The sequence below is a fragment of the Eulemur rufifrons genome, chromosome 20, assembly GCF_041146395.1.
Source record: "Eulemur rufifrons isolate Redbay chromosome 20, OSU_ERuf_1, whole genome shotgun sequence".
NCBI lineage: Eukaryota > Metazoa > Chordata > Mammalia > Primates > Lemuridae > Eulemur > Eulemur rufifrons.
Genome location: NC_091002.1, coordinates 5,169,773 through 5,192,630, shown reverse-complemented (window position 1 = coordinate 5,192,630; position 22,858 = coordinate 5,169,773). Strand labels below are relative to the sequence as shown.

The window sequence follows — 22,858 nt, the reverse complement described above, 5'->3', positions numbered from 1 at the left end:
AGAGGGGAGAGCTGGGGGGTTCGGGGTGGGTAGGAATCAGGTAGCTGGGGCTCAGATAGGGGAGGGTGCTCAGACTGGGGGGCAGGGGCTCAGCGGGAGTGGGGTTCAGACAAGGAGGGGGCTCAGATGGGGGAAGAGCGCAGATAGGGTGGGGTCCAGATGGGGGTGGAGCTCATTCAGGGGAGGGGCTGAAACAGGGAAGGGACTTGGGGAGCTAGGAGGGACTTACATGGGAGTAGGGGCTCAGTGGGACGGGGGAGAGGGTGCCAGTGGTTTGGGTGGGTCCCTAATGGCTGAGTAGTCTTCCTAGCCTTCCACCTCATGCAGGTGGCACCAGTGATGGGCCTGAGTGTCCCTGGAGGGGCCTCAGCCTGTAGGGAGCTCAGAAGGCTCTGGGGCAGGGATGCCGCATGCTCTTGGGGCTGTGTGCCGGGAGGCACTCTGGAAGGTTCCCATTGTAGCTACCGGGGCCCTGACCAGAGCAGAACAGCCAGGACATGGCCTTGAGAGGCACTGGCTGACTGGGCCAAGACCCTCCTGATCTTGACCCCATTCGAGTATAGAAGGGCCCACCTGGGTCTTTTTTCACCTGTTTCCCGGGGAGGGGCCCAGCCCCAGCAGTGGGCCAGCCAAGCCCTGGCACATGCAGTGGTGGATGTGGCCTCCACTGGCTGCAGGGAGAGTGAGTTCTGAAGGGGCTGCGTTCTTTGGGACACTGGAGTCTTCCCAGCCCTCTGTGTCCTGTCTGCACATGGGGCAATGGGTAGGCATTCTCTATTTATACCAACTTCTGCCAAAGTTGCTTTGATGCCCTCACTCCAGGGACCCTGTGGTTTCAGGGTCTACTTTATCGGCCACCACTGTGTTCATGTCAAGGGTAGTCAGTGGCAGCCTCAAGTTGCGGCCCTGAGGCTGGCCTCCCGTGCCCACAGAAAGACAAAGTTTCAGCTTGAAGCCATGTCTGAGGTGCCCAGAGCAGCTACTTCCCTGGATCTCTGGAAAGGCTGAGGATGGGTCAGACCCACCGGTGCCAAGGGGGGCTGGTGCTCTCTGCTCTACACTGCACATCCGGAGATGTCTTGGGACTGTGTGTGCCCATGGCCAGCTAAGACCGTCTCTCCCTGCAGGCCTGGCTCTGACGGAGTACGACCAGCCCTATGGCGGGTTCCTTGACATTTTGCGGGGCGGCACAGAGCGACTCTTCACCAACATCAAGGACACGTCCTCCAAGGTCATACAATCTGTTGCTAAGTAAGTGTGAGGCACCCGGGCTGTGTGTCTGCTGGGCTCTCTGTCCAGGCTGTAGCCCAGACCTTCAGGCCCCTGCTTCCCACCCCTGCCATGGAAAAGCCATGCAGGATCCCTGGAGGCAGTGGGACAGCATCCCCCTTGTCCCAAGGTGTGGAATATGTCCAGTGCTCTGTGGAGCTGGGCAGGTCCCTTTCCATCAGCCACCTTGCATGGCCCTGCAGTGCAGAGAGAGGCCTGGAGACCCTGCCTCAGGCAGCACCCGGCTTGGCGTGGTTCTTACTGTGGCAGCGCCCCTTGTGTGGGGCTGTCTATCCGTTTTGGCGTGCAGCGGGTGAGGCGGCTGGGCACAGCAGCACCTCCCTGTATGGTCAGTTAAACTTCTCACTGTTCAGACTTCGAACAAGGTGGATTTGAGTGTGTGGTTATGTGGTCACACTGTGAATGGGATCATCTGAGGAGCGTGCACATGTGTGCAGGTGGGGAGCCTCCCGTCCCCGACATCAGCCTGCAGCCTCTGGCACTTCTCATCGACCACTGTGGAATGTTCCAGAACACAGCCCCCTCCATGTCATTGGGGTCCCTCTGCCAACTCTTCTGAAGGGGCTGAGTGCCGGGGGGTACCTGGGGAACCCTTGCTGGCCCTGGTTGCCTAGTGCAGCTGCCCCTCCAGCTTGAGGGCATCGGCCATTTGTGGCCACCGTGTCCCTTCTATAGTTGGTCAGACCTTTCGGCCCTATCTTTGTTCTTTCTTTTGTGTTATGATCCTTATTTTGTGTCTGCAAGCGTCCACAGCACCAAGCAGACGTGTGTGTACTTGTATATGTTTCTGAGAGTGTGCACATGTGTGTGTGCATGTGTGAGCATATGTGTATGCTTGAGTGTGTGTGCACATGTGCAAGTGTAAGAATATGCTTATGAACGTGTGTGTGCAAATATGAGTGTGCTGTGAGCGTGTGAGTACATATTGTAAGGTTTTTTGGAGTGGGGGGAGGGCTGAGAGAGTCAGGTGGATGGGAGAAAGCAGAAGGGGTGTCTGAAGAGACGTCCGGTGGAGAGTTAGAGGGAGAAGAGGCGGAGGGGGGTGGGAGATCTAGCATAAGGAGGACTTGTGCGGGGTGGCAAGTCAGACAGACAGAAGGACGGGAGTGCAAATAGAAAAAGCCTTGGACATACGGGATCTCTGGCCATTTGTCATTTCTGCAACAAAAGTTATCAAGGTCTTGTAGAATATTGAAGTCGGAAGTCTCATTTTTAGGCCATTGGGAGCCATTGTCCAATTTATATATTGGCCAGGCAGTATTGTAGTAAAGAATGAGGCGTTTGGGCCGGATGTCTAAATTTAGGGCCTTCAGATTGGCCGGCAGACACCCCAGGGGCGTCTCGTGGGGAATTTTGGAATTTTGGTTACCCATGTTGCCTCAACCTGGATGGGGAAACAGCCAGGAACACCTTCCTGGCTACGGAGGCAGCGAAAGTCAGGGGGGACGTCTCTGCCCGAGATTAGAGTGCCGGCACAGAAAGGAGTTAGAGGAATTTAGGCGTCCCCAAATAGCCTCAGCCCCTGGAACGGGGGAGTCTCTGAGGTGGGCTCACGGTTTAATGGACAGGGAACAGTTTCCCGGAGGGAACAGAGGCTCCTGGGGGATCCGGGTTGGGATAGCAGAGGGTGACTCACCCAGGCTGAGGTAGTCAATCAGGGACTGGAAGGCAGTCAGCAGAGGTCCCGGTCTGGAACGTGAGAGTTTGCGGAGGGGGTGGTGTAGCCAAGGCCCCAGAACTGACTGGCACAGCCAAATGGCCCTCCCAGGTTTCGGGTTTCGGCACCAAATGTAAGGTTTTTTGGAGTGGCCGGCGCCAGAGAAAGAAAGACGAGCAGAGTTGAAAGGGGTAAGTAAAGAGGCTTTATTGGGGAGCTCCTGGGTGAGGGTAACGAGTCCCAAGAGAGGGACCCGGGTGAGCTTCACGGTCCCACGAGTGGTACCAGAGAAGTCGCCCCACCCAGAAGTCTCAGTGGGCTTATATATGTTTTTAGGGCTAGGGGATGGGAGTTTTTCCAGAGGGAAGGTTTTGGCGCGAAGAGTGAGGAATTTCTTTGTTTCAGTTTTAGGGCGGGTATTGAGGAATAGGAGGGGCTTCTTCTTTTTTCATTAGGGAAGGGAGGGGTGCCCGCCACCACCTTACACATATGTGACCATGTGTGCTGCACATTGGGCTGTATGTGTGTCATCTGTCACACACGTGACCTTTTGTGATGAGAAGAAACTTGGTCTTGGACGTGTTTTGTGTGTCCCTGGCACAGGGGGTGAACGTGCACCTCTGGGCCCTTACTGCCTACCTCATAGCTGAGAGAAGATCAAAGGAAGCTCCCCTGCGTTCCGTGCCCAGCCCTCCGTCTGCTGGGCTTGGGGCTGTGGCTCCTCAGGGTCCTGGCTGGTGTTTCAGGGCATGAAATGCCAGCGGGGCTGGGTGTGGACTGTGCAGAGGCAAGGGCCTGGTGCTTACCTGCTCGCACCTCTGGACAAAGGTGTGAGGTGGTGATGGGGCTGAGCTGTGGGGCGTTCTGTGTGTGCTTCGGAATGCCCTTCTCCCTACCAGCTGGAGCCACGGATGGCACGACCCCAGCAGGGCAGGGCACGGTGGTCCCGATGGTCCCGTGGCTGCAGTGCTGTGTCTGGGTCCAGGTGTTGGCCCAGCCCCCTTGGCCACCATCCAGCCTGTCTTTATCTTGGCCCCCCACATCATCCTGACCCGGATGTGGCATCCATCTGGGAAGGTCACACAGTTCCATGTTGTGTCCTTGTGGATTCAGGACCAGGGACTCCTGAGTTGCAGCCCCCAAATGGCAGTGAGCAGATGATTCCTGAGTGTGCGGGCAGCTGTTTGACCCCACTTTGGAAAAGAGAAATGGAAATTAAGCCTAGACTGAGACGCCATCAAGTCAAGTGGGCAGCAAGAGAGCTGAGCCCTGGGCCTGCAGTGCAGTGTCCAGGACTGGTGGCCAAGAGAGGCGGGGAAGTGAGGTGGCAGAAGGTGAATGAGGTCTGAGAGCCCCAAGGCGGAGGGGCTGGTTCCCTCAGGGGCACAATGGAGATGGGATAGGCCAGGTGTGCACGTGTGCGTGTGTGTGTGTGTGTGTGTGTGTGTGTTCACCAGAGCAGAGCTCTGGGTGAACAAGCAAATGTAAATAACGACCTATGGGGGCAGAGGAAGGACAGTGGTTTGTTCCTGAATTTATTTGATTTCGTAACTTTTGCTCTAAAACTATGGAAATGTCTTACATGATGAAAAATAAAATTAATTTAAAGATGAGTATTAATCTAAACGAGCTAGGGCAAGAGGAGACCCGGGAGAGTGGGAGACTGTTCAGTGTCATGATCAGAGTGGAGACGGACAGGGAGAGGAGAGACGTGCGTCAGGGTCCATCCCCTCCCCGCCCCCCCGCCCCCGGCACCCCAGGTTGGGTGATTTGCCAGAAGGACTTGTAGTTACTGCCACAGTTTATTCCAGGGAAAGGACACAGCACAGGCAGCAGAGGGAAGAGGGTACACGGGGCGAGTCCAGGGGAGCCTGATGTGTCTTCAGGGTCCTCCCTCAGGCATCCCCCAACACGTGTTGTTCCCAACAGTGAGCTGTGAGGGTGCTGGGGGTGCCATCTGCAGGGAGCCCTGGGGCCCGTAGGCAGCTCTGCTGGCACTCGTCGGACTCATCAGTTCTAGGGATGGTGGGAACCCTCCCGAAATCCCCCCAATGCCGGCCCAGGGTCAGCATTGCAGCCATCCCTCCCCAAGGGTGAGCAGTCAGGCCTGCTGGCGTGATCTGCCTCTGTTCGAATCTCGTGCTTAAGATGGACGAGGCTCTGTAAACACATGCGTTGATTTAGAAGTAACAATGAATTTATCATTTCCCTGGTGCTCCCTCAGCACACCACTGCCTCTGGCTACTCTGTGTCCCACAAGCCAGGGCCACAGGCCTGAGCCCTGAGTCTCATTCTTTCCTGCCTGTGTCAAGACCAGACCTAACATCTGCGTTCCCCTTGTACACATGCCAGGAGCCAACACAGCCAGGCCCACATGGTGCCCCCACCTTGTGTGGGATGAGATATTACAGATCCTCGAAACTGCACGCAGTGCCCGCCTTCCCATAATGTGAGTCATCACGCTTTGCTCACCGTGGCACCCTGGGATGCTGAGGGGCCCTTGCCCCGTGTGTGGGGTGGGCCTAGGCCCTGTACCTCTGCTGGCCTGGCAGGTCCTGCTGGTGGGCCCTGCGCCACACCTGTCCAGGGACTTGCTTGTTCTCATCTTTTGCTCTTTTTACTCTTGGGCTTTTTTGTGTTTCTTACTGATAATTTAGATATGTTCTATGTATTAATTCGTTTTGTGAAAAAAAATATAGCAAATACTTTATATTGGGGTATTGTTTGTTTCTTTTTTAATGTCTCATCCTAGAGACAATTTAAATTGAAGTATCAGATTTACCTGTACTTCCCTGTGTGTCTTCCATTTGTTGTCTCATTTAGGAAGCCTCTGTATCTGAAGCTAGCATTTAAGTAGATATAAACAAGTTTTTTAAATGTTTAAATATAGTTTCTTTTTCATTTTATAGAGACAGGGTCTCAGTCTGTCACCTGGGCTGGAGGGCAGTGGTGTCATCAGAGCTCACTACAACCTCTAACTCCTCAAATTCCTGAGCTCAAGTGATCCTCTCACCTCAGCCTTCTGAGTAGCTGGGACTACAGGCATGCCATCACAATGGGCTAATTAAAAAAATTTTTTTAGGGTCTTGTTATGTTGCCCAGGCTGGTCTCAAACTCCTGGCCTTTTTTTTTTTTTTTTTTTTTTTTGAGACAGGAGTCTCGCTCTGTTGCCCGGGCTAGAGCGCTGTGTGTCATCCCAGCTCATAGCAACCTCAAACTCGGGGGCTCAAGCAATCCTCCTGCCTCAGCCTCCCCAGTAGCTGGGACTACAGGCATGTGCCACCATGCCCAGCTAATTTTTTCTATATAGATTTTTAGTTGTCCGACTAATTTCTTTCTATTTTTAGTAGAGACAGGGTCTCGCTCTTGCTCAGGCTGGTCTCGGACTCCTGGCCTTAAGTGATCCTCCCACCTCGGCCTCCCAGAGTGCTGGGTCTACAGACACAAACTATCACACCTGGCCTGTATTTTCTTTTAGTGATTTTATTGTGTATACTTGGGACTTTAAATCTTTGTTGCCCTTATTTGTGGGATTTTTTTGTTGTTGTTGACTCTCATGTGCTTTGGTGGGAAAAGCTCTTATGCTGATGGCCAAGCCGTAGCCGCTCCTGGTTCTGTCTCTGGGAGAGTTTTCAGTCCTGCAGCTTCCTGCTCACTGGAGGGAGAGGCCAGCCTCCCTCTGTACCTTGCTTCCCAAGAGTGTCTTGCCTGTTCTTGCACAGCTTTTTCTTCAAATTAATTTCAGAATAAACTTGTCAAATTCCCTGTATCATCATGTAGGGTTTTGAGCTGTGTCTTACTGATTTTATGGACCAAGATATGGGACACTTAGTTGATAGATTGTTGGCCGTGGCCACAGCATGGGCGTCTCCAGCACTTGGCCCCATCCTGTCTTCTGATGGTGTCTGCTGGGTTCCCTCCTCGAGGGGAGGGCGGAGCAGTGACCACTTGGGGCACTGTCCTCAAGCTGCCGACCACACTCAGCACCTTCTGCTCTTCAGCCTGTCTCCACCACCTGTGTCACCATGTGTCCTCCAGACTAGCCCTCGGTGTGCCCTGTGGGGCACACCTGAGAATAGCAGGGGACAGTTAGAAACCTTCCCGTTGGGTCCATCCTCTCCACCACTCACAGGTTACGATTTCTCTCCACTTCTGATGTGGACGTCAGCTCCACATGATACACGCATGTGCACATATGTGTGTGTGCACCCTCCTCATGGGATACAGCCTAAACAGTGAGGACCTCCGTGGCTTTCCCAGGACTGGGGCTCTGGCTTAAGCCCTTGTAGCTTAACTGTTTGAGTGTTTCCTATGATAACCCAGTGCTCTTTTTATTTACAGTTATGCCAAGGGCGATCTGGACATATCCTACATCACATCCAGAATTGCTGGTACGTTTGCCAGGTTACACCGTAGGACCCGCTCTTGTCCCTGTGTGAGAGCAGCTCGTGGCACTGCTGCCTCTAGTGTGGCCCTGCTGTGCATCTGTCAGGGAGCTGGGAGGGGTGGCCACAGGGACGGCAGAGGTGCCTCTTCTCCAGCTTCCTGGGCAGCCACGAGCCTGCCCACAAAGTAGCCCTGGCATCATCACAGGCCTGTGTCCAGTGGTTGGCACAGCTTTTGCCCTGGTCTGGCACCTTCTCGAACTGTGGACTCTCCCGGGGAATGCTGCGAGGCTGTGCACGTCTAGCCTTGGTCTCCAGGCCAAAAGTCAGGAGAGCTCATCCTGAGGCTTGGAGACTGCTGAGCACCAGGCTCCCTAGGCAGGACTTCCCATCCGGATAGCTCTCTCCGGGAGTCCTGGCAACCAGCTGACAGGCGTGTGGGTGGATCTGTCCCCCCTGGTCAGCCCAGGCTGGGTGTCCCGAAGGATGGGGAGGGCCTGATAGTGGCCAGCTGTCTGGACAGTGGCTGGTGAAACTGCCCAGACAGGTTCCAGGAGCAGTGGGGCCCTCAGGTGGGCGGCCGAACTGGGAGGCGAGCATAGCCTTCTAGGGACAGTGGTCACTCCACAGTGGCTGACACAGGCCTGCTCTGTTCCAGTGATGTCGTTCCCAGCAGAAGGCGTGGAGTCGGCAATCAAAAATAACATAGAAGACGTGCGGTTGTTTCTAGACTCCAAGCACCCAGGACACTATGCTGTCTACAACCTGTCCCCGAGGACGTATCGGCCCTCTAAGTTTCACAACCGAGTGAGTGGCCCCCAGTTTTGTCTGGGTGTGACTTTGGTGATTGTTGTCACTGCCTTAGCACAGGTTTTCTGGTCGTCCTCCACTTAGTTGCAGCACTAGATTGACCTTCGACCTTGTCCAGCAGACAGCAGTGGGTGGGGCCAGGGTGGGGCTCTCACAGAGGCAGTAGGGCTGGAGGGGCGCTGGGACAGGAGATAGGTGGGGTGTGTCCTGAGGGAAGGCCCAAAACTGAGAGAGAGGCTGGCAGAGCTGATTCTGTCCATTGAAAGAACTGTTTGGCCAGACACAGGGGTGCACCATGTGGTCCCAGCTACTCAGGATGCTGAGGGGGGAGGATCACTTGAGCCCAGGGGTTTGAGGCCAACCTGGGCAACATAGCAAGACCCCATCTCAAAATAAAAATAAAATACCCTTTGACAAAAAAATCCAAGGTGTCCTCCTGCCTGCCCACTGCTTCTCACCCTCCAGAGGGGGCATGAGGTTACACAGTTTTCTTGGTAACATATTCTAGACATGAGATACTTTTCATGGTGTTTAAACTGACACAAGGCACAGGTAAGGATAGACTGAATTCTTCTTTGAAAGGCAGCAACAGCCCTGGCACACAAACACTGTAGCACAGAAGGGAGGCACAGCAGGGGCCCAGGACACCTCATTGTGACGTCTGTCCCTCACGTGCATGGAGGACAGGGCGGGCTCCCCACAGCCCGCTTTATGCTGGCGCAGCACCCAGCTGAGCAGGGCCCTCTCTTTGCAGGTCTCTGAGTGCGGCTGGGCGGCCAGACGGGCACCAAACCTCCGCAACCTATACGACATTTGCAGGAACATGCACTCCTGGCTCAGGCAGGACCACAAAAACGTCTGCGTTGTGCACTGCGTGGTGAGTACAAGGGTCACCGCTCTGTCTCTACCTTTTTCACTGAAGCGTATGGTTGCATGTATTTATTGAACAAAAACCGAGCCCCAGTTACTCATTAGGTACTGTTTTTAACCTTGGGGGCATGGCAGAGAGGAAAATGTAGCCAGAGAGAAGCCCCTACATGTAGGAAGCTTTGGGTCTGATGGTTCCCCACCCCTCCTAGTGGGATGTGCCACTCTCGAGGGTCTCCTCAGGGCCCTCCTGGTCTTTGCCTGGCCTGGACCTGCACAGCCCAGCGCTGAGGCCACTCTGCCTGTCGGGACCCCTCCCGGTCCCTCCTTTGCTGTGACTGCTGAGTCCTCACCTCCAGCTCCCCTGTCCACAGAGTCAGGGTTAGAGGTTCGTTAGCCTCACACAGGGTGAAGCCTGCCTGGAAAACACACTTGGCGCTTAGCTGCCGCCATTGTGGTGGTGGTGGTGATAAAAGTCACACCAGGAGTGACGGTAAAGAGGGTTCAGCGGGGCTGCTGGAGAAGTGGCTTGCGTTCTCTGTTGGCCTCTGAGTCCTCCCCTCACCAGGCCTTCTGTGTAAGGGCCTAAACGTGTCCCCAGATCAGAGAGGACCAGCTTTACGTCATTCACTTAGTGACATGGTAGGTGGAAGTTCATGGGACCTGAGAATCCTCATCCCGCTGTGTGCGAGAGGATGTGAGCGAGCCTGTGTCCTTTGTCCTAGGACGGGAGAGCTGCCTCGGCTGTGGCTGTCTGCTCCTTCCTGTGCTTCTGCCGGCTCTTCAGCACCGCGGAGGCTGCTGTGTACATGTTCAGTATGAAGCGCTGTCCACCGGGTATTTGGCCATCCCACAAAAGGTACCGTGTGTCACTCTGTGGGGACGTGACACTGCCTGTGCTGTGTTGGGTACATTGTCACTGTGGCCAGAGCCTCTGGGCTTGGTGCCAACACATGGCAGGCCCCTCACGGTCTGGGTCAGCACCGCCTTGGCCCAGACCCGTGCCCACAGGGACCCAGTGAAGAAGCGCTGCTGTTGGCTCCAGTGGGGACTCCCACTGTGGTCCCCTGAGCTGTGCGTGGGCAGCGCCCTGCGCAGCACCTACACACCAGGCTTTCCAGCAGGCACTCACTGGGCAGTGGGACAGCTCCTCTGGGCCCTGCCCTGCCCTCTGCATGGGTTTGGTAGATGCCATGCCTAAAAGTGCTCTGGACCATCTGATGCCATGCACATGTAAGGTCCTCATCCTGTGAAGCACTCGGTTTCCACGTTGCTCACACCAGCTGGGAACAGGCTTTCTCGGGCAGTTTAAAGGAAGCAAGTCCTCGTGGCTGCGACCAGCTCTGTCCCCCCCAGGGACTACTCCCTTCACCAGCCAGAGGCGTTGCATGTCCACTCTGCACACTCTGTCTGTCCCCTGCAGAGGGGGACTTTCAGGTGTCCAGATCTGAGGAGTGGCACCCAGCATGAACCTTGCCCTGGGCTTAATCTTAATGAGGACTTGGGGTGGGGCTGGGGTGGTTTCCTTCCCTCCGAAGGAATGGGCTTTGGTGGGACAGCAGAGACGTCGGGAGCTGGTAGAGCACAGGAGCAAGCGCCAGCACTGATGCCACTCCCATGCCCTGCCCTGGCGAGAAGGAGGAGCCTAAGCCAGCAGGTCTCTGTGTGCGTCATCCTTCTACTCTGCACAGGTGCACAGCCTGCTGACCGCCAGTGGGTGCTGTTCCTATAGCTGATGGGTCCCTGCCTGGGGACAGGACATTGTGGTGCCAGCATGGCTGTCTTGTGTCTTCTGTGTGGCCCCAGCAAGGGGGTGCAAAGTGGGGCCCATTTGGACATGTTGAGCTAAAAGCTACGTATGCTCTCTTACTCCACATGTCCCAGGGGCCCCTGAGCTGTGCCTACTGCCTCAGGGCCCTTTTCAGCAGGGCGTCCGAGAACCACGGAGTCTCGTTTCCCGTTGTGTGTCTGGGCTCCTTCCTTGGAGACGCAGAGAAGCATTGCAGAGTGTGGCTCCCCTGACAACTGGCCAGACCCGCTTCAGATTCATGACTTAACTTCATCCCTATTGGGGGACTGAGGTTGTGGCGCCATCAGCTGGCCCCAAATCTAAGGGGAGCCAGGCACCTGTGGGGGGAGACACAAGTACTTGCTGTCAGGGTGGACGTCACTGGAGGCCAGAGAATGTTGGGTCAGTGGGGGCACCGTGAGGGCCATGTGTGCCTCAGCGGTGAGCGGAGCCTCAGGGGTGGAGGGACATGTTAGAGCCCCTTCCCTCTCGAGGCTCTTTCTCCACCGTCTCCACGGGACAGAGCAGACAGGGACGCACAGGCCCGGCCTGGATTTTCCCTTCTGCCCCTCAAGGGAACAGATGCAACAAAGCAGCACGCTGGGACTCTGACAGGAAAGTGAAAATATCGTGATCAAGGTGCCAAAGGCCCTAATGGTGCAGACGAGATGGGCATCTTGTCAGAGAGATGGCGACTCCATGGGAGAGTCAAATGGAAATGCCAGAAATGAGGATGCACTCAACACAGCCAAGGCATAAATCAGTGACCTTGAGGCAGACTGGCGGGTGTTACTCAAACTGAAACACAGAGAGAAGGCACAGGGGAGAGGAACTGAGCATCCAGTAGCTGCCAGGCCTCTCAGACAGTCCGACATACTCATAACTGGAATCCCAGAATGGGGAGGTAGAAGCACTGAAGAAATAATGGCTGAGAATTTTCCCAGATCAATGACGGATATCAATCCACAAATCCAAGAAGCTCAGAGGACACCAAGCAGGGCTGAAAACAAAAGAAACACATCAAACACCTACCTTGGCATATCACACTAGTTCAACCTGCTGCAAACTGAACATGGAGAAAATCTTGCAGGCAGCCAGAGGAAAGAGATGTATCCATGTAGAAAAAGAAGGGTGTGAATTACAAAGTTCTTGTCAGAAACCCTAGGGCAACCAGTACAGATTTTTTAGGTGCTATAATTAATAAGTAAATAGAAGAAATAAAGTGAAAGCATAAAAAATCCTTAATCTAAGAGAAGGCAAAAAGAAAAAAAACACAAAAACAAAAAGAGAGAGAAGCTAAGAACAGATGGAAGAAGTAGAAAACAACTAGCAAGGTGGTGGATTTCAATCCAGCCATGTCAGTTATTCAGATTGAATGTGAATGGCCTGAGAAAACTAGTTAAAGGAAAGGGATTGTCATATTGGATAAAAAATGCAAGGCCCAACCATATGCTGTTTGCCAGAACTCCCCTTTAAACATGAAGGTAAAGATAGGTTAAAAATAAAACGGCAGAGGAAGGTTGTATTAGTTATCATTTGCTGCATGACAAACTCCAGCACACTTTATGGCTTGAAAGCACATGCATTTGTTCTCACACTGTTTCCATCAGTCGAGATCTGAGCATTTGATGCTTAGTTGGGTCTTCTCCTCTTGGTCGAGGTGTTCGCGGAACTGACTCTGAGAAAGACTCTTCCTCCTGCATTTTAGAATCTGCTTCCAAGCTCACTCAGGTTGTTGGCAGAATTCATTTGCTTGTGATTGAAGGACTGGGTGTCCTGGCTTCTTGCTGACCATCAGCTGGACACATCCTCTAGCCCTGGAGGCTGCCGGCAGTTTCCTGTTGCCCAGGCCTTCGAGGATAGCCTCAAGAGCAGGTCTGCTGCGAGGACGGGGAGCACCCTTATCACAGAAGTGGCATCTTTCATCTCTTGTTGGTCAGAAGCAAGTTGCTGCTCCCAAGTGGGCATTATACAAGGGCATGGACACCACACATGAGGTGGGAGACAGACGCCCACAAAGATGATGCACCATGGAAACACTAGCCGTGAGGAAGTCAGAGTTGCTGTATCGATGGCAGATAAAATGGATTCAAAAGTTATAAAGCAACAAACTGATAGAATTGAAAGGAGAAATAGATTCACATATATAGTGCAGACTTCAACGTTCCTCTCTCAGTAGAACAAGTAGATAGAAAATCAACAAGGGCGCAGAAGAACTGAACTGTCCCACCAACCCACTAAACTTACCTGACATCTATAGAACATTCTACCCAGCAACAGGAAAATAAACATTTCTTTCAAGCACCCATGGAGCATTCAACCAAAAAAGATCATATTTTGGGCCATTAAACCTCAACAAATTTTTGAAAATTGAAATCCTGTAAAATATGTTCTCAGGCAATAATGGAATAAAACTAGAAATCAATATCAGAAAGATATCCGGAAAAATCTCTAAATATTTCAAAATTAACTTATTTGTAAATAGCCTGTGAGTAAAAGAGGAAGTCTCAAGAAATTTAAAAATATTTCAGGCCGGGCTGGTGGCTTCACACCTGTAGTCCCAGCTATTCGGGAGGCCGAGGCGGGAGGATTGCTTGAGCCCAGGCATTCGAGACTGCAATGAGCTATGATCATACCACTGCACTCCAGCCTGGGCGAAAGAGCAAAAAAATTTGAACCGAATGAAAATTATAACTTCAGATTCGTGAAGAATAACTAAAACGTTGCTTTAAGGGAATTTTTATAGCATTAAGTCCTTAAATTTGAAAGGAGAAAAGTTCTATCATGTCTGTCCTCAGGTACATCGAGTATATCTGTGACATGGTGGCGGAGGAGCCCATCACGCCCCACAGCAAGCCCATCCTGCTGAAGGCCGTCGCCATGACGCCGGTGCCACTGTTCAGCAAGCAGAGGAGCGGCTGCAGGCCCTTCTGTGAGGTCTACGTGGGGGGCGAGCGTGTGGCCAGCACGTCCCAGGAGTACGACAAGATGAGGTGAGTCTGCATGTGGGGCCTCCTCACACAAGAATGTCAAACCTCTGTCTTCTGACTCCTCTGAAAACTTGTGAAAAAGAGCTCAGTGGAGACGTGGACAAATGCTTGCTGAGGCAGATGCATTTGGAAACGCAGTGGCAGTGGCAGATAATTTGGTGCCATGGTCATCCAGAGAAGAACTTGTGGGTTTAAGTGCTTGGTATTATACTTGAGAAGATCTCAGAATTCTTGCTGTAGCTCGTGGTTCTTTGAAGTTCACTCTTTCATTAGAATGTTACTCTTTTTATTAAGTGAACAATTTCTCATCATTCTGTCCTTTAGGGAATTTAAAATTGAGGATGGCAGAGCGGTCATTCCCCTGGGCACAACAGTGCAAGGCGATGTGCTCATTATAATTTATCATGCAAGATCCACCCTGGGAGGAAGGCTGCAGGCCAAGGTGAGTGACTCTGGGCCTGCTCGGTTCTCTGGGGAGGTTGCAGGGGCTGCTTGGTGTCTGACCTGTGCCGCACTGGCTCCCTGTCAATTCTCGTGGTGGATCTTGGGTCCAGCTAGGTATTTGGTGAGCATGATTAGTTTTCATGCAATTACTGCCTTTGTGGTCCCCAGCACCCTCTGTGGAGCACAAGGCAGAAGGGATTTTAGCCTGAGAAGTCTGGACCTTCCTCCAAGATCATTACAGGACTGCAGTCTTCTTGGGGCATTTGCTGGGCTTTGGCCTTGGGGATGCCCCACCACAGGCCCTCGACCCACACAGACAGCTTCTCAGGACCCTCACCTCCCACTGACTCCCTGCCCCCCAGCCCCCAGCACATGGCACAAGGGCACTGGTCCTGAGTCCTATGTGTCCCCAGTACCTGGAGCAGTGCGCAAGAACAGAGAAGTTCTCGGAGCTTGTTAAATGTGAACTATCTTCCTGTGACTTGACACCTGTCATTCTTAAGGGGGAGGATTTTTTCTGTGACCCGAGGATTTGGTTTTTATCTTCCTCAGTGTGCAGGATCTCATATTTGCTTTCTCTTGACAGATGGCCTCCATGAAGATGTTCCAGATTCAGTTCCACACCGGGTTCGTGCCTCGGAATGCAACCACTGTGAAATTTGCAAAGTATGTTGGTGTCATGCTGGGCTACAGTCGGGAGGGGCAGATGCCAAAACTGTTACACACAAGGGTCAGACCAAGGCATGAGAGAGCACGGGTGGCAGATGGTGTGAATGGGCCCTTGGCAAAATTGGACTCAAGTCCTAGGCCTGTCCTGGAGCCGAGTGTACCCAGTTTCACTTTGCACATTGATGACTTTGGACTGACCCTGTGTGCGTTCCATTTTGGAATTTAGCCACTTACACCTGGATGTGCTATAACCAGATGAATAGTGTCTGCTGTATTTTAGCAAAAGTGTTTTGAGTCCCTGATGTGTACAAACTGCCCTACTGGGCGTGGAGTTGGAGATGGTGAGACGCTGCCCCTCCTGTCTGGAGGCCACAGTCTGGTTTTGGAGATGGATGAATGAGCACACCAAGAGTAACCTTCAGTCTTACACTGATGTCAGAGGCCCAGCAGCACATACCTGGCCCTCAGCAGGTGGCAGGTGTCACCTTGCAGCTTACATGGCAGAATTCAGGCTCTAGGCAGCTGGCCCAACTCAGCCAGGAAGCAGTGGAACAGGTTTTCACACTTGAGTGTTTTGATTCTGACTGGACGTCTTTCTCCTCACTCACACACACACCTACCAGGCAAGACAGAATGGCATGAATGTTGTTCCAGGAGCAAGAGGAGAGCTATCCAGGGGGTTCCAGAGACAGCTGCGTGGCTGTCCAGGGCCTGTCGTTGTCCAGGCAAGGCATGCTTGTTTCCTACCCAGTAAACAAAGGGAAAGGGGACTAGCCCCTCTGGGCCCTTGTGGGCCTCTGCACTCTCAGGCAGGGGAGGCGCTGGCCCGGCCTGCCCCTTGGGGGCTCAGAAAGAGCTTACACCGGCTGCCATCATGTTGGCAATGCCAGGAGACTGAGAACTTCTTTTGTGTTTTTGTGTCTCCGTTATTCTTTTTTACAATTTTTTTTGACATTTCTTCTGTGTTTTTCATTTCTTGTCTTTGTTATGTCTTACACTTTTCTTTTTTAACTCAAATGTTCACAACTTTAACATTTCGTTTCTTTTTTCCTCCTTTGGAGGAGGATAACACCCAGAGCTTCTGTAGTTTTCCAGCCACAGTGTAGGCTTAATATAATTTTTAAAGACCAAATGACTGAAGACCAGAGGAAAAAATGGGTGAAATATCTGTGGGTGATTCGATACTGGAGGTGATAGATGGGCTTTTGGTAACTGTGATTAGCACATTCAGGAAAATAGAGGCAAAGGTGGGGAATGTCACCAGAGATCTAGAATGTATAAAAAGGAGACAGATGTGCATTCTACAAGTGAAATGAAGTACTCAGTAGCTTTGTTTAACAACAGAATAGACACAGTAGGACAGAGAAATAGTGATTTGGAAGAAAACATCTGAAGATTGAATCACAAAAATGATGGAAGGTCCAGAAAGGACCAAAGCAGACATTGGGGCACCATGAGGAGGTGTGGTGTCTGCCATCAGTTCTGGGAGGGGCGGAGCAGAAATAACATGTGAAAGTTTGCTAGCCCAGAACTTTCCTACGCTGATGAAAGACACCAAAGGCATCCAATCAAAAGCTCTGCAAACACCAAACAGGATTTTTTTTTTACGCAAAGAAGAAACCCCTACCCAAGAACATCACAGTTGAATTACTGAATATCAAAGACAACAATTTCGGGCACCCTGGGAGGGAAAGGAGTGGGTGGGGGCTGTGACCCTCAGGTGATGAGACCGAGGGGGGAACTTTCCTCAAGAGGTACAGCAGTGAGTCGGTTGGGTGCCGTCTTCAGAGTACTGAAGGGAAGACGTTGGAATTCTGTATCCAGTGAAATTATCCTTGAAGGCAAAAGCCAATTAGAGATGTTTTTAGGCAGATCAAGCATGAGAGAGTTTATCATCAGCCAATCGGCTACGTCTCAGGGAATAAGGAACGGCAAGCCTGAGATACGAGGACAGGAAACACTGAGGAGTGCTGGAAAGTGTGAATTAAGTGGGTGTCAGCTACTGGAAACATCAATATAATGTATCATGGGTGTGAGGACCGTATTGCAGAAAACAAAGGCAAGAGAGGGCAGCAGTGAGTAAATCTGCTGGGGTCCTCCTCTGATTCCGTAGGGACGGTCATGAGTCTGGGGTGCGAGTTGTGATGCCCAGGGTGAACAAGAAAGGTTGGTTGGAGGAGAAGAAAAATAGAGTAAAAAATATGTGATAAAGAAGAATGTAGAAACAGGGAAACAAAACCAGATGGGAGGGGTAGAAAACAAATGGTGAGCGAGACTTAAGCCCAGCTCTGTCCGTCATGCAGGAACAGAAATGGAAGGCGGTCTCCGGTTAACAGATGCGGCTGCTGGGCTGGGTTAAAGCATAACCAGGCAAACCAAAAAACCCAAGTATATTCTGTTTGAAAGAGCCATACGTTAAAAAAAAAGTGTATATGAAGACCCAGAAAGGCCAAAATTGAGCAGTGGAAAATCACGTACCACACAAACATTAACAGAGAGCTGATATTCCATTAGTGTATTGGAGTAGACTGAGACAAGAAGGGATGCTGGAAATAAGAGTGATGTGTGCTGTGCCAGAATGGCCAGTCCACGAGGAAGAGGTCCCTGCCCTAGGTCTGTGAGCACCTGGTAACATCTTCAAGATGAACAGCAGAAACGGACAGAACTACTTTAATAGAAGGTGACACTGACAAGGTGACACATTGGTAGTAACTTCTCTCTTTGGTCAACATAAGTATTATAAAAAAGTCAGGTAGGATGCAGAAGATTTTTTTTTTTTTTTTTACAATAAGTTTAACCAACTTGACCTGAGTTTTGCACACTTCAGCCAACACCTGGAGAAACTGCCTCTGTTCAAGTGGAACGTTTGCCAAAGTAGACATACACGCTGGGTTGTAAATTAAGCCTCAGAAAGTGGGTTAAAGTAGAATCATTAATAGGCGCATACCCAGAGACAGCAGAAACGTAACCCGCCTGCCAAGAAGGAAATCACAGTTGAAATAAGAAAATGCTTTAAACCCAGTGATAATCACAATACCACTTGCCAAAGCTTGTGGAATGCATCTAAAGCAGTGTTTAGAGGACATTTATAACTTTAAATTATAAAGAAGAAAGGTTGACAGTCAGGGACCTAAGTGCACATCTCAGGACGTTAGAGAAAGAACAGCAGATTAAACTCAAAGTAGGTGGAAAAAAATAATCAAAAGTAGGAGCAGAATTCAATTAAATAGAAAGCAAGCATAACATAGGAAAAATCAGTAAAGCCAAAAGATGTTTTTTTGGTTCTCTGAAAAGATAAATTGATGAATGCTTAACGAATGTGGTCAAGGAGAAGGAAGAAAGACGCTAGTTCCCAGTATCAGAAGTGGAATGGGACTCTGTGGAACCCATGGACATTGAAAAGGTGCTCAGAAGATGCCAGGGAGAATGTTGTGCCCCTGCTTTTGACATTTTGGGTGAAATGAACAAATCCTCTGAAAAACGCAATGTATCAAAATGGACATAGGAAGAAATACTAAACTGGGATATCTGTTAAAGAAATGTACTCTGTCATTTAAAACCGTCCCACAAAGACAAACTCCATGTCCAGATTGCTGTGCAGAGCCCAGACACTTGAGGAAGAGATTACGCTAGGCAGACTCTCCCAGAGAATGCGGAGAGACAGCCCTTCTTGCTGCTAGGAAGCCAGCACTGCCTATTATTATAGCAAAACCTGATAAGAATGTTGTAGGAGAGGAGAATTGTAGGCTAGTGTCTCAGAAATATGATACAAAAGTTCTCAACAAAATGTTAGCCAACAGAATCTAGTGTTACATAGCAAGGATGATACATCTTGTCTGGTTCATTTCAGGAATGTGAGGTTGTTTTAACATTTGAAAATTAGTCTCTCTGATTCACCCCATTAACAAAATAAAGACAAAAACCCATATGATCTTTTCATTGATAAAGCATTTGATAAAATGAGTACCCTTTCTCCTCAAAAGTCCAGCAATTAAGGAATGGAGGGAACTTTCTGATTCTGATAGAGGACCCACAACCCTAAAGGCCTCATCCAGGCTGATGGTGAACTGCTTGGGCTTTTCCGTCCTGAGTCTGCAGACAGAATAAGGTTTCCACTCAGTCCAGACCCTGATGAGCCCAAGAAGGATGCACAGAGGCCCCGAGGCGACCTGGGGCTGAGTGAGGGTGCCAGACAGGTCTCAGTGCACAGGGTTGCAGTTGTGACACAGGTCAGCACTTTCATTTACCAGCCAAGCGTGGCAGAAGCCGCCTGTTGGAGCCTGACCACACAGGGGCCGGAGCAGTGGGGCTTGTGGCTATGTCCTGCAGCCCTGCTCATAGGCCCTCATTGTTCCCTCACCGCCCTGCTGGGGGAGCTGCAGGCCCAGGGCCCAGCGGCAGTCTTGGGGGGCCAGCTGGGTGGGGAGGCTGGCCCAGGGCCCTGGAGCTGAGCCTCCCTCGCTCCCTCCGTCCTTGTTGATGGCAGGGTCCACTCCATTCCTCATTGTGATCGCCATCTCCTGGCTGTCAGAATCTTCCCCAGTGTCTGGTGACCCCTTTACGGATATCACTGTCTCCGAGGCTCCAGGTAGCAGTCCCACCTGGCTGAGTGCAGTCACCTGTAGTCTCCTGACTGGGCAACTGACGCAGAAAGAGAGACTGAGGTGTGGAAGGCGATTTGTGGTGCCCTTCAGGCTTGTGCCACGACCACCTCTGCCCAGAGTGCCTGGGAAGGGTGTGCAGGGGCAGCCGCTCTGCATGAGGTGGCGCACCTGCCCATGGCCCTGGCAGGAAGCGGGATGCCCACCCCTTGGGGTAGACACCAGTGGCTGCTTCTGTTCTCTCTCTGCCTTGGCACAGAGGTGATTATGTTTTGGGGGGTAGGAAGGAGTCAGCCAGGGGTCTTTATACATCAGAGTCATGTGTGTTCCCTGGTTTTGTTTCTTGAAGTCCAGAGCAGTAGCAGTTAAGGTCAGCTGGAGCTCTGCCTCCGTCCCCTCTGCTCTCTGCTCAGAGCTGGTCTACTTCAGAGTGTTGTTACCACCCTCGGCACCTAAGGTCTCCCAGGAACCAGCTGCTGCTCTCTTGTTCCTTTTTTTATTTTTTTATTCACATAAAGCTTAAGTGTAACACATTAGATGGTGTCAAATAGGGCAGACGTTGGGGAACATCTGAAGAGCCAGAGTTTATCAGTGTAGCCTATAAATGTTGTCAGAGACAACCTAAGGAAATAAGTGAGATACCCTGGAATTCCTTAGAGAGATGCTGACCCACGAAATTAGAACAGTTCAGTGAAATGGCAGCTGAAGTCACGACTTTCAGGTTATCCTGGTTCCCCATCTGCCTCCTGTGCCACCGGACAGCTGCCCTGAGTGTCGTCTGGAGACCCCAAAATGTTCTCCCCCTCAAACCCCCATCTCTCCCCGAGGCCAAGCAGGGGCAGGCTCAAGCCAGCACTGCCTCCCTGGGCCCCACAGTGAACTGTGGCTTCCTTTCCCCTGGAATCCTGTTTTCAGTCCCTGGAATCCACATTCCAGAGGTCTTGATTTTATGGGCAGCTGTTAATGGTTGGGGGGTTTTTACAAGAGTGAACATCACCATTTTTATGGAAAATGCATTTATGGTCCCAGAGTACCTGATTTGAACCAACTGAGTGGCCACAGCACATACATAGTTGGGGATGAGGCCTGGCCCCGAGGGCCTGCCACGTGGAGCTTGCCCACCTGGGTGCCAGAGTCGCCTTGCAAGTGGGGGCCGTCCCGTCTGCTCCTGTGCATTTGCTGCGGTGTCGGGGCCCAGCCCAGCACTCTTCTGACTTTGACACAGTCGGGGGAGTCCCCACCCTGATGTCAGAGCGGCCTCTGCTGGGCCATGACCCACGCGTGCCTCTGGCCCTTCCTGTTGGGAGTCGTGCGTTCCTGCCCTGCAGGCTACTGGGCAAGTTCACTGGGCCGTGGCTTACATGGCTGTGGGTTTGGTGGGGGCGGAGATGGCTGTCTGTCCCGGTGCTGCCTTGAGGCCCCATCTGCCAGCTGCACAGTCTTGTTTCTGTGCACGTTTCTTTAGCAGATGCTTAAGTGACAGGCAGACTACTCTGTGGGTCTTCCTAACTGGTGTCTATTTGGTAACACCGCAGGTATGACCTGGACGCTTGTGACATTCAAGAGAAATACCCGGACTTGTTCCAAGTGAACTTGGAAGTAGAGGTGGAGCCCAGGGACAGGCCGAGCCGGGAGGCCCCGCCATGGGAGAATGCAAATATGAGGGGGCTGAACCCCAAAATCCTGTTTTCCAGCCGAGAGGAGCAGCAAGACATTCTGTCTAAATTTGGTAAGGTCCCACAGGTAAAATGATGGAATTCCCGTTCTTCATATGCACTTGCAGGTGGCCTGGCTCTGCTCAGGGCGTGGGGCAGAGCCCACCACACCGTCTGCAGTACCTATGCTCGGGCTGCGCTCAGGCTCCAAGCTGCTCACAACTGCGGGAGGTTTTGGAAGTTCCTGTCTTTGGGTGTGCCGTAAAGCCACCAGCTACAGCGCCAGAGAAGGGAGGAAGGAACCCGAGGGCAGTGGAGGCTCCTCCCGCCTTACCGCATACTTGGGTTGCCCCCGGGCCGCCCTCAGGCACTGGGTCCTCTTGTCTTAGGTGGGGGCAGAAATAGAAACCCGATTTGCTGGAGCGTGGCAGCAGTTTGCTCTGAGTCTGCTTTGTGGGGTCACATGGGCCGGGTCTGCACCCACCGGCAAGGGCTGCCTCTGGTCAGGTGTGTGTCAGGCGCTGGCTCTCAGGTCTGGTGTTCTGGACACACATTTGGAAGTGAGAGATTTCTCTCAGGACCTGCCGAACCCACGGTCAGGCAGGAGCAAAGTTCTTATTCCTGCTTGTGGCCCCACGCAGCGTGGTTGTATCTTCTTATTTCAGAGCAGTTACCAAAAAACTAGTACAAATAGTACGTTGGCAGGTACGACTTATGATGTCATCTGCTGGGCACGTCACATTTTCGCGTTTTTGCATTTTTTATGTTTTCTTATCTGAGGACAATTAGGTATTCCTGAAGGGGGGGTTATTTGTGTGTACAGGTGTGTGCTGTGTACATGTACATATGTGGATATATGTAGTGTGTGTAATGTGTGACATGAACGTGTTGGTGTGCGCATGTGTGTGTGTCACGTGTTATGTGTTTGTGTATGGTGGCTGCACACATATGCATGGTGTTAAGATCGTGGTGTGTGCATGCTTGTGTGGTATGTGTAAATTCATGTCTGCATGTCATGTGTGTGCATGCCTGTGTGGTGTGTGGTGTGTGTATGTGCATCTGTGTGGGCATGTGTGCCTGTGTACTTATGTGCACACATGTGGCCCAGAGCAGCATCGGAGTGGACAGCAGGGACTTGTTCATGAGGGGAGCCTTGAGGTCCTCCTGTCCTTGGTGTGGGTTCCTGGCACTTGGCATTGGAGCTACTGTGTCCCCAGGCCTGGCCACCTGCTGGTGCCCGCTCACCCGTCTGCACTTGTTGGCTCCAGGCCTCACCCACCCCAGCCTGCTGGCTGATTCATCCTCTCCCGGCAGGGAAGCCGGAGCTCCCCCGGCAGCCCGGCTCCACGGCTCAGTATGACGCTGAGGAGGGATCCCCAGAAGCTGAGCCCACTGAGTCAGACTCACCACCGAGCAGCAGCACAGACACCAGCCATTTCCTCCACACGCTGGATTGGCAGGGTAGGAGCACAGGTGTGGGCGGGAGACAGGCCCCGGGCTGAGCTGGGGCTTCCTCAGAGTGGGGCTGTAGACCCTACACTCTGGCCTGGTTGTTGGTGGCTGTCACAGGACTTTGGTGGTTTTGAATTTGTAAGGGCAGACTCATAGCCCAGGGTGCTGGCCGAGGCCCTCCCCAGTGGTCTCAGGGTGTGGGCCTGGGCAGGCTGGTTACACAGGCTCCTGAGTCCCCACAGGGAACTC

The 22,858-nt window shown here is 52.2% G+C and overlaps 1 protein-coding gene across 6 annotated transcripts in view; it reads left to right on the top strand.

The window, feature by feature from the left end:
* The window catches only part of GAK (cyclin G associated kinase), a 68,118-nt gene that overhangs the window by 29,456 nt on the left and 15,804 nt on the right, over positions 1-22,858 (top strand). For 5 of the 6 annotated variants that reach the window (XM_069496179.1, XM_069496175.1, XM_069496177.1 and 2 more), the window contains 10 exons: positions 1,128-1,251; positions 7,289-7,338; positions 7,991-8,139; positions 8,897-9,019; positions 9,735-9,868; positions 13,597-13,791; positions 14,113-14,230; positions 14,819-14,898; positions 21,038-21,231; positions 22,472-22,618. In XM_069496179.1, coding sequence (XP_069352280.1) covers positions 1,128-1,251; positions 7,289-7,338; positions 7,991-8,139; positions 8,897-9,019; positions 9,735-9,868; positions 13,597-13,791; positions 14,113-14,230; positions 14,819-14,898; positions 21,038-21,231; positions 22,472-22,618 — 1,314 coding nt within the window. The remainder of the gene's footprint in view (positions 1-1,127; positions 1,252-7,288; positions 7,339-7,990; positions 8,140-8,896; positions 9,020-9,734; positions 9,869-13,596; positions 13,792-14,112; positions 14,231-14,818; positions 14,899-21,037; positions 21,232-22,471; positions 22,619-22,858) is intronic. The other variant, XM_069496176.1, reaches the window with a different exon arrangement.